The sequence below is a fragment of the Trachemys scripta genome, chromosome 8, assembly GCF_013100865.1.
Source record: "Trachemys scripta elegans isolate TJP31775 chromosome 8, CAS_Tse_1.0, whole genome shotgun sequence".
Classification (NCBI taxonomy): domain Eukaryota; kingdom Metazoa; phylum Chordata; order Testudines; family Emydidae; genus Trachemys; species Trachemys scripta.
Genome location: NC_048305.1, coordinates 63706944 through 63721042, shown reverse-complemented (window position 1 = coordinate 63721042; position 14099 = coordinate 63706944). Strand labels below are relative to the sequence as shown.

Here is a 14099-nt window from a genome sequence, read left to right as displayed (position 1 = left end):
TTTGTGGGTGAATACCCACTTTTTCAGACACATGACATACGTAGCTTAAATATAAATATATAACATTTGATAGTTTTTGCTTTCTCCATTTGCTTTTAGGATGGATGATGCCGAGGCCTGTTTCATTCTGAGTAGCCGGTGCGAAGTGGACAGGACAGCAGCGGTAAGTTCTTTAGAAATACTTCTAAGAATCATGTGTATGCTCTTCACACTGTTAATACTATTATGGGCTCTGTGCAGGAGTAGGTGTCCACCCTTCTGGATCTGACATAAGGATGAGGGGGTTGGGGGGCTTATTATTGTGGGGACCTTATTCTTTGTAAACTACTATTTGTATTATCACAGCAGATTGGAGCCCCAGTTAGGGAGCAGGACCTCATTGTAGTAGGTACTGCACAAACATGGAACAAAAAGAATCCCCTCCCCCAAAGAGATTAGAGTCTAAGAAAACTAGGGATAAATGTTATAATTCTCCAATTTACACATACATCTTAGACATACAGGGTGAAATCTTGGCCACTTTAAAGTCAATGGCAGTAGATTTCAGTGGAGACAGGATTGCACTCGTTTATAACACAGAATTTAATAGTACATCTCACATACAATTTTATGTAAATTACTGCTTTCTCAGTAAGCAAAGTTTTACAAACGAGAGTTAAGGTCAGATTTATTCAAGAAAATTAGTGAGTTTTAAAATCTTGATATGTAAACATAAAACTCATTTTTCATGCAGTGCAAAATACATTGTTGTGATTTTTAAAACAAAATTGTGTCAGAGGGGTAATATAAGGTACAAGAAATATGAAATATACTGATTCTTTATAATTATATAGGCCAAAAAAAACAATAAATCTTTATTCACAAGAGTAGCTTCAAGTCATGCAGAACATCTTATTGAAGTCAATAGGACTATTTGCAATGTTTGGGCTAGAAACCCAATTCTAAGAATTATATTCATCCAGTCAGGAAACAGACATATCATATTACTTATGCTTCCACTCAAAAATCAGATACTCACTGTGAACTGCTTCCAAACAGCTACAGACTAAGAATTATGTATATAAATTATCATGTGATTAATTTTTAATAACTATTGAATTTGACAAAATGTGGTCGATTCACAAGTAAAAGAGGCTGGGTTCTTTGAATAAATCATTCATTATGATTTGTCTGGTAACAATTGTTAATAATGGGAAGTACACATCCACAAAGGAAGGCCATTGATAATTTAAACAGATCCAGATTCCCACAAATCTGTGATAAAATTAAAAACATTTTCATAAGAGCTAGAGTGCACTGGAGTAGCGTCCTGCCCTGTTGCTTTAAAAGACCCACTTGAAAACTCCACTAACGGAAGTAAGTTTTATGATCACATCTTACTACCTTCCTCCACACCTCCATCCCAAAGTACAATACAGTTAATAGTTTTTGCTCAAGAGGGTCTCAGGCTGCAGAGGATGGTTCACTTAGGTTTGAGCATTTGTGGAGTTAAATTAGGAATCTTACATATTACCAGAGGAAATCAAGCCAGTTTTTATAATTTGCTAGTGCACATGGTTATCATTTTCAGTAAATTCAATTAAACTTATCTTCCCCACCTTTTTAACAAAATCCTTTTTATATAGACAAAGAAACATGCCTAGATAAACTAAATGTTAGATGTAAAATCTAAGACATTTAGCTGGACTTGACCCAGATTGTAATATTGTATAATCTACCTCTCAGGCTACTGAGCTCATTCTATGCAATAAAAGGTGGTGATGAATTTTCCAAGTGTTCTCCCATCCTTCACGTTTAACACAGAAACCTTTAAGGTTTTGCATAAAGCTATAGAGTATATTTAATAAATAAATAAATAAATAAGTCTATAATCCAATCATCATAACCATTATCTCAGACTTCCAATCCCCGTTTCTCCCCTCCTTAAACATGTCACTTTTCAGGCAATGTTATCAGGGACAGAGCAGCAGCATCACCAGGGAAGGAAGGATTAAAGAACCAATAAAGCTGTAGGTCAGAAAAGAATGATGATCCCCTGGAGTGGAATATATGCTCCCTTAGCTGCAGATTTTAGTGGGGTAATTATTCATTTGTACTAAGACACCTTAGAAGGTGTTTGAATATGCTTAAAAAGTTTTGTTAATTCAAAGCAAAACAGAGGGCCAGATGCTCAGCTGTGTAAATGGGCATGACTGAATTGACATCAGTGCAAATGTGAACATCTGGACCTAGGTGCCTACCAAGACATTCCCAAAACTGATGTCATCATCTAACATTTGATACCTCCAAAAAGGGCCTTCATAATAAGTTACAAAATCTTGAGAACACAGCAGCAAAAGGTACTGGAAGGACAATCAAATAGTATGCCTCAAGGAGAGCAGGCACTCAGAATTTGCCATGCTGGAGTGACTGAGATATTGTGGCATCTCCTGTTCTAAGTCCAGGCAGAGGCTATCGTTACTCCAAGTACCTGGGTAAATTCATACTTGTTGAATTGTTAATGGTACCTTCTACTGGTAGCAATCCAAAACATACTAGTAACCAAACCATTCTAAATTATTTAACCACCTGATCCAGAATAACAACTTTGCAAATAGAGAGTTTGATTCACCCCTGCATGTGCAGGAGGTTGCAACTTGCACCTTACTGCAATGATATGGGCAGCTACACTCCAGGAAAGATTCACCTTGATGAAGGAAAAGCAGTGTAGGTGTTATCTTCCCCGAAGTTCCTACCAGGAAAGGACAGCTTTAGACTATATTCAGAACTCCAAAGGAGGCTGTCTAGGGGAACGTGCTGGGCATGTAGTCCTTCATCCATCCCAGCCAGCATTGGCCACTTTGGGGCTGCAGAGGCATCTTGGAGTGTTGGAACTCCTCCAAGCAGTCTTTCTACTACAGTCTCCATTCTGTGCTTACAGCACTAGCAATGCCATTCCCAGAAGAGATAGCTGACAACACAGATGTATAAATATATTCAGAGAAGCCAGCATTCAAAAAGAGAAATACTATTGAAGAAATGTTCCTGTTACCTTTTGCTATCGGGGATCTGAATGCCTTGTTGGAACGTGGGCTGGGTCACTGCTAACACTGGTGGCTAAGGCCAATATAATGTCTCCCTTCACGTTGAGCACTGATAAAGGGGCATCAATTGTGTTCCCCTTTCCTGTTACCTTGAAATTTTTACATATTGCTATAAAGACTTTTTTCCCCCTATAACCAGTGCCTAAGGGGAAGGGCCTTGTCGTGGCGGCACTGCTTATACCAACGCTTCCCCATTTTGGTGGTAGAGTACTGTGTATTGCTTAGTCCTACACTCAGATAGTTCTTTAGTAGACTTGCCCTGCTCTTGAGTTCAATTTTTGCCCTTAAACTGGGCTGTCCTACTCAGTAACTACGACTCTCTCCCAATGGGAGTCTTGCCTTTATTCTTCCCACCCCATCAGAGAGAGTTTGCTTGACCAATGCTCACTTAAGGACAACATTTTTCTTCCATCGTAGACTGTGGGCTGATTCTATACTGACCTGCAACTTTTGTAGATGTTTGTGACTGTGCAAATTGTCACCACCATTCTGATCTGGTAGCAGTTTTGCATGGGTGTAAATGTCTATATGAAAGGCATGGCCCATAGAGTCTCTCTCTCTTTTCTCCTCAAATACACTAAGATTTAGTTTTTCCACTCCCAACCCCTCCATGCACACTTCTTTGCCCTTCCTACCTTTATGGAAAACAGAGCAACATGGGTTGGAGGATGGACAAGAGGGAGGGTGAGGGATAAAGCATGCAGAGGGGATATAAGAACAGAAATTAGGCAGCTGAGTCTCGGCTATCAGAATGGAATTTAAAACTCAAAAAAGGATATATTTTATGGTTGAATTTGAGAAAACTTGAACCTACCAAAGCCAATTCCCTGTTTCATCATCAATAAGTTCACTGTTTAAGAATGGCTAAGATAGTTATAGCTTGCTACTGAGCCAAAAGGATTTGGTTTCGGAGTGCACCCTGACACTTTATCTTATTTCCAAAGCCGATTTTAAACTGCAACACTCGAGTGGTGCGCTGGACTGGTAGAAATGCCATTGCTTAGCTACTCTTATGCCTCTAAGTTTCCACCTGCACAATAGTCAAAGATCCATTCAAGAGCATGCAAATATTCTAAGCATACAATCAAACTGGGCATCTCTACAAAATGTAAGTGTCCCTGTTTCAGCCACCTGACCAAAATGCACATCATAACTCAGACCAAAATGGTTCCTCTCCCCTCAACCCAAAGCTTGTGTTGGCTCTGACTAGTCAGTGATTCTGCTCATTTGTTATCACTGCTGTTGGCTGGCAAGAGGCTGCCATTGCCTGCTACTTCAATAGGTCCATGAATTGCAGATTCAGGATTGTGTTGGGCCTGATCCATGGTCCATCACTAGAGTTTAGGAGGAGAGCAGCAAGATAACAGGTGACTTCAGTGGGGCCACAAGCCACTTTTCTTACTCCCTAGCAGGAGTGGGAGCTTCCTGTAGTGTGGGCAGTCATTTGTCAACTTTCCAAACGCCCTATTAGTTATCTTATCTCTTCTCTGTTCAGGCCAAGAAGTGACATGGAGAAGAGCATCTTTTGGAGTCTAACTCTTTCCCCTGTGGCAGCAGATTACCCTCTGTGGTAATCACTGAATGGACTCTTCAGGTTTCCTACAGTCACTGAATTAGTATATGAGCTCTTAACTCATTATATTAGTTACCATGACTATAAAAAATGCCATATAAAAACAAACTTTATTCTAAACAATTTTGTTCTGAACAACTGTAAAAATTGAGATATTTATTTATTTATTTATTTATTAAATTATACAAATCTCTTCACCAGTCAAGTATTAGTACAAAAATATGTGGCTATACAAAGCATTTAGAAGTTCACAAATGAGATTGCAGGAGTCCAGGTTGGTGTAATTTACACCTTCTTTTAACTCCCTCAGCAGGACTATAAAACCACCTTAGATTTACACCAACTAACCAGACAATGTCTCCTTACACAACACTTCTGACTTTGATATACTGTGTATTAGTAGGTGTTACTCATTTATTAAAGAATAGATGTGCAGCAAATACAGTAACAGGAAGGGTTTAAAAGGCACTAACAAAAGAGCTTAAAAATGTGTTAGTTAAAGCAGGCTTCTTGGGGGCATATGTTATCCCAGCTTAGCTCCCTTTAGACTCTGTCCAAGTTGCATTTGGAAGTTTCCCCACGCTAGTAACAAATTGAATGACACAAATCATATGTGTGTAACAAGAACAAGAGTGATAGTGAGTGCCATGAGGGCAGGTTGAGTTAATACATTTGCATAGAGATGATCTTGTAATGAATACTTGAATGCATTGCACAAGTAAGTTTATAAATATTTTTCAAGGTGAACCTCTGTACTGTCAGGATCACAAAGAGAATATTAAAAAAGGAGCTACAGCATGTAGTGGTATAACAAGTGTGGCAATACATGTTCTGCAAATGTTAAAACTGAAATGGATTTTAACTTTTAAAGGTTTGCCTCTTTTCTTTATATGAATAATCTATTGGTGTTGTACATTTAGGACAATGTGTTTTTTATTAAAAATGTCTGTCTTTAATACAAATTTCTTGTTTTCTACAAAAAAAACAAACAAAAAAAACCTGCTCACTATAGCTCCTGACAGCTTTAAGCTACTGGGAAGAAATAATATTAAAACAAAGGAAATAAAAACTGCAAAGAAAATATTTGGAATAGTCTTTGGAAGAAAATATATATATATATGATTGCTGTGTATAACAAAAGTTAACATTAGCTGGTATGCTTTCCATCTATCATGGGAAATTTTATCTAACTCTTGAGAATAACACTGATGCATTAGAACTGGAATGCATTTAGCACTGATGCAATTAGAACTTTTTGTAGTAAATCTAATCTACATCATTTATTTAATTATATTAAACATGGGCAAGGAAAATAATTTGCGTCTAATGTATCAGTAGCAGTTTAAAATTCATTTAGGCAAATCCTCGTCCCTACACACAACCTAAGTAAACAAGCTGTGTGTATATTGCCATGCAAGAGGTGGGGGGAAAAGGAATCCTCCTATCAAAGGGGCAATGACTGAAGGCTGCATTATCCCTTACAACTGTTGTTCTATCCCTCCACAAAAGATTAGCTAGGGGATCTACAGCTATGTAGATTTTCCAGCCCTGGCCCAGCTCTACCTCCAAACCTTTCACACATGCTGGGGTGTGAAATAATCTCTTTGTGTCCAAGCATCTGTTTTGCTGGTTTCAGGGCCTTCTGTGACCATTGCAGTAGATTAGAGCATCATTTCATTAATGAGACAAAACAGTAAGAACACGGATCATGCATGGCATGGAAAGTCACCTTCTATAGGAAAAGGAATTAATTGAGCCTGCTAGATGTCTTTGCAAACTAAAAGGAATGCCTACAGCATAGTGCTTAGTGCATGGTGCTGAGGTGGAACTTCTGTGACCACATTAAAGCTAGACATTTAAAGGGAGCTCCACGTGCAGTTTCTTGAAGCTCAGTCTTCTTTACATCTTATTGAGAGTTAACGCAACACAAACACAATTTATGAACAAATCCACCTTACCTCCCTGAAAATATCTGTCATGTTATTCTAGTACTTCACAGAAAGAATATGTGGTACTGCCTCAATTGACATTACAGTGGAGTGGTCTGAAGATATCAATTACACACTATTTCAGGCAGAGATTTTCCCTTGTGATCCAGTCTGAAAGCTTTTCTTGCTGATGACATTGCAAATGTAATGAATCATTCTTTTCATTCTCTCTTCTAATAGCACCAATTTCGTGACTAGGCATGGCCACAGAATTGGTTCTTGTGCTCTGCTCTCAGTTATTTTTTGTTCGGAAATAAATGAAAATTGATATGTTCCTCTAAGGCTAAATGTGTTGAATTTAACAATATTTCATGAAATTGAATATATGACTCTATATTAATACTTATTTCATACTGTGCAATAATGAAAGAATTCTTGCTGAGAGCAATTCATTCTTAAAGTATGGAAAATATAATAGATGTCTTAGAAATTTACTGGCATTCTTGGTCTATAATTAAACTCTACCATTATATCTACACATTTTTATAGTTTCTCAAAAAAGTGACAAATTAGGTCTGTTATGGCTCATAAACCTTGGGATTTAACATGGTTAACTCCATACCTTTTTATCTCATTCAAATGCTGGGACTCAATAAAATGGTATGGTTTCAGAAACAGGATTATTATGATGTGCTTGATCATTCAGTTAGTGTGTGAAAATCATTTAACTTAACTATCTTGCTAAAACAGAGTTGTTTCACACAAACCAAACCAAAAACCCAACCCCACCACGTTTCTTAGTTTTCTATGATGTGGAACTGACAGGAAACTGTGTTTCAATACATACATCTTTGATAAAAATGAGTTAAATTTGAATTTTTTTCAGAGATTACTGGAAACAGACCCCCAATAAGAAATAAGATTTCATTATTTCCTGGGTAATGGGGGATTTTTACCTTTGGGTATATTTTCCAAAATTGTAAAAGCAACATTAAGCTTGGGTGTGCTGTGGAAAGAATAATCTACCTATTTCCAGGTTAAATCAAAAATGCAAAATTACCGTCAAGTGCTACTTGGATCTCCGGATGTATTTAAAATCTAGGGTCGCATATTAAATAACTTTTTAAAATCAATTAGTATCATCATATTCCTTACAATGGCACTTAAGGACATTTTATTTGTATACACTTCTCCTTTGAGCTAAGTATGATGCAGTAAGTATAATTGAAGGACACAAATATAAAACAACAAAGAACAATACCTGTATTCATCAAGTAAAAGTAGCCAGTCAACAACTTGTGGTTGCAAGGGAGAAATTGTGTAAGTGACTGCAGACTGTCTTGCTTTGCAGGTGCAAGAGGAAGGAGAACATGGGGGAGTAAGGCTGCTTCCTGCTTCCCTTCCCACTCTGCACAAGCAACATAGAATAGCTTCCATAGGGCTTAGTTAAGGGAGGAAAACTTGGCATGGAGACAGCATGCCCTCTTTCATGGCCTTCAAAACTCCAGTCCACAGGCAGAGACTCACCTCTGTATAAGGAAACAGAGGAGCATGGACTTTTACTTATATTATAAAGGACCATTAACATTTAGCATAAATGTGGACTTTTTAAAAAAAATTCCATGTTTATTAGTGATCTGTATATTTTACCTGTGCTGTCATCTTCATTAATGGCTTTTTAATCCAGATGCTACAATGATGGGGCCATATAAATGATTACATAGATTAGATTTCTGTACAAATCTAAATGGCAACCTGGCAGCGTACATGACCCCACCATACAGTATAGCACTATAAAATACATAAATGTATACAATCAGCTAGTGCTATATTATTTGAAAGTGACCTATCTGAAATGGAGTCATCAGATTGCTCAGCAGCTAGTAGGGCTTATTTACGTTTGATTTAACAAAAGGATTACTTGAATTCCATTGTCATCACATTGTATTTCCTATTTTATTCTAGGATCATCAAACCATTTTAAGAGCCTGGGCAGTTAAAGACTTTGCTCCAAAATGTCCTTTATATGTCCAAATATTAAAACCCGAAAATAAATTCCACATCAAGTTTGCAGGTAAGTTTCAGAGACTTAAAAAGTTTGTCTGTATTCTCTGGAAGCTTGTTTTGTCTGTAAACATTGTACAACATTGTATAACTTGCTCCTACACAAAGTCATCCCAAACAGAAATCTACTTCCCCCTTGCTGCCATGTATGGAGATGTAGCCCTTGGCTCAATGTCAACATACTGTACTGGTAACACCAAAGCTGTTAGAAGGGTTGGTTTGTACCCTCTCCATGTGTAAAGAAAAACGTACATACAAAGCCTCAGGCTCAGAAACATAACAGAATAATATTGGTTACACTTTATATTAAGGCTCCATTCATAAATATGTAATAAAAAAATAATACATGATTAATAGATGTTTTTAATAAATGATTAATCTATTGTAAGCTTCCTTATAGCCATGGCTCCTAACCATTTATAACACCTTCTATAGATGTACTTATAATAGGGCTGGCTGGAAAAAAGTTTCCCAGAAAGTTTTTAGACTAAAAAAATTGGATATTCCAATGGGATTTTTCTAAATAGAAGTGTAATTTCATTTACTTTGAAAATAATACGTTGACATTAAATTGTTTCAAAATGTTGAAATGAAGGAATTTGTTTTATTCTGAAATGATTCTAACATTTTTTTCATTTTGAATTTTCCATTCAGAAAATGGAAAAATTCTGTCAAAATTGACAATGAGAACAAAGCCTAATGTGGCCTAATGATAGTGTTCTGCACTGATAGAACATCTTATCTTTCAGGTGATGTTAAACCTCACATTTCTAAAAAGTCTCCTTGGGCAAACTGACAAATGCCATTAATGTCCCCTGAAGAGAGTCCTGTTTGAGCTTCTTTGGCCAGAAACATTGTAGATGAGACATGGGAGCTCATGAATTCATATTTATTTAAAGATGAAAGGAGAGAGGATTGACAAGATCCTCCAGATTCCACCACGTAAATGGAAGTCCATCTAGGTGAAAAATTGAAGTGGTAGGTAGACTGACAGTGGCAGGGAGATGCAGCATGTTTCTCGGTTAGATCATTGATAAAAATAAATGATATCAATTCAAGCGGATGTAATGGCATGAAGACAAAAAGGACAGGGAAGTGACTTATTTATAACAATATCTTGGACCCATATTAAGTATAAAATGCATCAAGGTGCATATTAATATGCTGTCTATAGTGTCCTACTATTAATCTGAAGCATTAATAAAAATACCATGAGAAAACTAGGGTGCTGCTCTTTTTCTGAGTGAGAGACAAAAAATGCTATTTTTTCCAATTCATATAGGTACTTCCTATAGTCTTCACAACTTTTACTCTAATTAGGGTGACCAGATAGCAACTGTGAAAAAACAGGACAGGGAGTGGGGGGGGGGGGGGGCCGCAACGGCGGGGGCAATAGGCGCCTATATAAGAAAAAGTCCCCAAAAATGGGACTGTCCCTTTAAAAATGGGACATCTGGTCACCCTAACTCTGATGAATGCAGCTTACCCAACTTCATGTTAATTCTGTCCCATTTAATTGCTTTAAGGATATACCACAGTTTCCTTAAATGTATGTATGTGTATGTGTAGATATATATATAGAGAGAGAGAGAGAGAGCAAACAAAACCATTTACAGAGGGATATATATATATATATATATGCGCATTGTAAATGGCTTCTCTAGCAGTATATATAGACACCTTTATCATGTTGACAGTTCCCTTATGGTGCAGGTAAAAACACTTGCCTATGTTGCAAAACTTTGTGTGTAAATTTAAAGCAAAAATAAAGCTCTCCCTTCCCTCTCCATGGTGACATGAAAGTTCAATTTCCTTTAAGAAAATATCAGTATTTTGAGATCTGAAAAGACTGCTGTTTCATGCAAAATGCACAAAAGCACTATGGGAGAAAATTATTCTATTTCATCATTCTAGAAATCTGATGAAAAAACAAATTGCACCAAATACACAACTCTAGATGCAGAAAAAAAACAACAATAAAAAAAAAAAACATTTAAGGGCACTAATTAAAGTTCTGTTAACAAAAAAAGTTCCTGAATTTTGCTCTATACTGGAAAGAAGGGAAAGTCATAAACAACACTCCACGACTAAAAATATATATAAGATTAATCTCTAACTATGAGACTATAACACAGGTAATAAGGCTTACTCATGATGACAAGTAAACAATGGGATTATCATCTATTCTTTTTTTACATTGTAACTTCAAGTGTGCAACTTGTTTCTGATGGTATTTTCTCTAGGATACGTCTACTTTTCCATATGTGCTGTGTACATAGCAATTTATGACTAATGACCCAAAAGGGTGAGCTTGCAGAACAGAGACACTTCAGAGACTCCACAACTCCTATTTAGGCTAAACCCTGTACCGATAATTTGGACCATACAATCATCTCAGAACCCAAATGCCTGTTGTACTGCTAGTGTCTGCATGCAAGAAGTTATTTTTTGTAGGCCCTGCAGTGGGCAGAAGGAGCCAATCTTTTCTGAACCACTTAAGTCTATCTCCAATATTTACCATACGGAAAGCAGTGCTATATGTTTTTAAATTTATGCAGTGCCTTTTATCTCAGGAACATTTATGAATTATGCACAGGGATCATTTTATCCATTAACAACACATGCCCATCTCTTGTGTGAAACACAGCAACTCTAATTCTACATGGCCACATTGCACAACAGTTTAGAAATACAGAATACAGTGTCATTCTACAAGGAGAATTTAAGCTCAGTAGTGTAATCACAACATAATTATTAGATTACTTTGAATGTACAGGTCACCAACCTGACATCACCACTCACAACCATGGGATCATTATTTACAACAAATGGTCAGACCCTTGGCTTTATGTCTCATTCCAGTGGACAACTACTTCAGCAATGCAGCGCACTGGAACACCCTCCTGGGTCAGCGTGATTCAAAGAAGTGAGGCAGCTATGGAATCAGCAGAAACACTGCCTATGGCACCTACATATACTTTAGTGGCCTCTACTCTCTAATCCAGACCAACCCTACTTAGCTCTGAGAGATGAGTAGGAGGGGGTATGGCTATAGGGCCACAGGCAGTTCTAGAGAACTTCTCTAGAAAAAAACTATCCTTCTGAATATACTCAACTTTTTTCCCTACACACTTTTCTAACCTTGATACAGGACAGTTCCAATATTACCTCATTGCAAAAACCTTCTTTCAAATTTGATCTGGCCTGATATTGTACCATATTTCTTCCTTTAAATGATGACTCCTTTCTTTTGGAAGTTTACTGAACCAATATTATGCATTTTTGCTCTGCCTGAAATCTTCAGTAACAATTTTACATATGAGCATAGAATACATAACTTACATAAATCAGTTTTTGACCTTTAGGAAAGAAAACAAAGTACTATATAAAATACTTCAAACCGCGGATTAGTTATTGCTTCAATTGCTTTGCAAACTCAAAAAAAATACTGAAAAATCACTCTCCATTATTGCTTAGATTATTAATTATTGATGGCAAAAGAAGTAGAATACTTCTCCATATTTTGGCTGTGACACGTCAAAGGAGACCTGCCCAGTATAAGGGGCTGCCCACGCATATGGATTTGTAGGGCCCTATACTTATAATGAATCTAACAGCTGCATATGTAACAGAGTTTTTAACATCCATGGGCCAGACAAAATATGTAGATGTAGTAATTGAAAGGTTTTCTATTTCATTGTTCTTGACCCTTTATGTATCCCCTCCTGAAATACTGTTTGTTAATTTCCCAAGTGAATCCCTGCCCTTCCTACAGTAATAATAAACTAGAAGATCCATTTTTCTTTCTCCCTCAGACATAGACTGTGCTATATGAGGCCACTACCTTTAATGCACCCAATTGATCCTGCATTTAAGTTCAAATCTGAAAAGAAAGTGAGATGTATCCATGACAGAAAAGCATTAATACCTGTGGCTCAGGGGTGCAGTAAATTGAACATTTCTGCTTTTGTGTTTAACTTGCATCCACTTTTTTAGTAGTACAGGAATCTCCTTACCTATTCAGAAATGTGTAATCACCATTCCAGTTACTGGAGATACAGCCCAACGAAGCATTTTATCATTCTCTATACTTATTGCTTATTATCATTCTCTATACTTAGTGCTTATTGTCTTTTAAGAACATTAGAGCTGGTATAACTCATAGCAATGGATTGTCACTAGAGTTTGTCAGGACATTTTTGTCCAATTTGGGAAATGATCATTTGTCAAAAAGTTTTATCTAGTCCAGGATAGAATTTATGATCAAAGCCAGAGCGAGAGCCCAAAATAGCCAATAAGCTAGTGGTTGGGGAACGTACCTGGGATGTGGGAACCCTTTATCAATCTCACCTTTTGGACCTCTTCTAGCTTGTATAAATAATTCTGGCTACAGACTGCATAGCCTGGCACTCACCCTGGGATGTTGGGGACCCAGGGTCAAGTCCCTGCTCAGAATCAGGCAAAACAAAGCTGGGTCTCCCACTTTGCAAGTGAGTGCCCTAACCACTGGAGTGGGTCTCTCTCTCAAAAAAGATTCAGATGGTCTCATTTTTGGTCTGATGTGGAATGAAAAATTCTGAAACATCAAATTATTTTGCAAAATGGAAAATTCTTTTTTTGCCAAAATGTTTACATTTTCTGCCAGAAAAGCCAAAAGAGGAGATTTCATTTCAGGTTGGTTTGACTGAATGGAAATATGTTGGTTTGTTGGACCAACATAAAATGTTTTGTTTTGAGTGAGTTAAACATTAAACTTTATTTTTCTATGGTGACACATTGCCTCATGGGTATTACAGTCTGGATGCTTGATGCCCTTTCCCTATGGGCCAGGCTGCTTGGCTGGACTACATCTCCTGTAACAATGCAGTCTCCACTCCGACTGAGTGTCAGGGGCATACCTGGAGGTGCATCATGGCAGTAGTAGTCCAGCTAGGGATCCTGGCCCATAGAGGAGAATGGAGGCATCAGGAATGTGAACTACAACTTCCAGGAAGCCAAGTGTCGCCATAGGGAACTGTAGTTTTATGTTGAAATGACTCAAAATGAAAGGTTTCAATTTTTAAAACCTTTTTGAATGTTTCATTCAATGAATTCTTCCTATATGTCTATTTGCCATCCCAATTAAGGATGAAAACAATAGTTGAACTATCAGGATTTCCTGCAGGATGGAAGTTCAGATTTGGACTCAGCTCCTCATCCAGGCTATTCCTCCCTAACTCACATGGCCAGACAGCTCCACTGCGTGAGGGTGAGGAGAGACAGGGCCTGGCCTCCTCCCTGCCCACTCTGGGAGGCTGCAGTATCTGTGCTGTGCTTCCCAGAGTACAGAGCCTGCAATTCTGCCTAACCCTTGGCACAGGCCTCACAAGGGAGGAAAGTCCTTCTCCTTACCCCCACAGCACAGGCACATCATGGGCCAGACATAATCTAGCCCAGAAGCATAGAGAAAAA

At 37.6% G+C, this 14099-nt stretch overlaps 1 protein-coding gene across 6 annotated transcripts in view; it reads left to right on the top strand.

Annotated features, from left to right (window-relative positions):
• Positions 1-14099, top strand: part of KCNT2 (potassium sodium-activated channel subfamily T member 2) — a 287270-nt gene that overhangs the window by 161749 nt on the left and 111422 nt on the right. For all 6 annotated transcript variants that reach the window (XM_034779504.1, XM_034779503.1, XM_034779501.1 and 3 more), the window contains exons 13-14: positions 100-163; positions 8550-8658. In XM_034779504.1, the coding sequence (XP_034635395.1) occupies positions 100-163; positions 8550-8658 (173 nt within the window). The remainder of the gene's footprint in view (positions 1-99; positions 164-8549; positions 8659-14099) is intronic.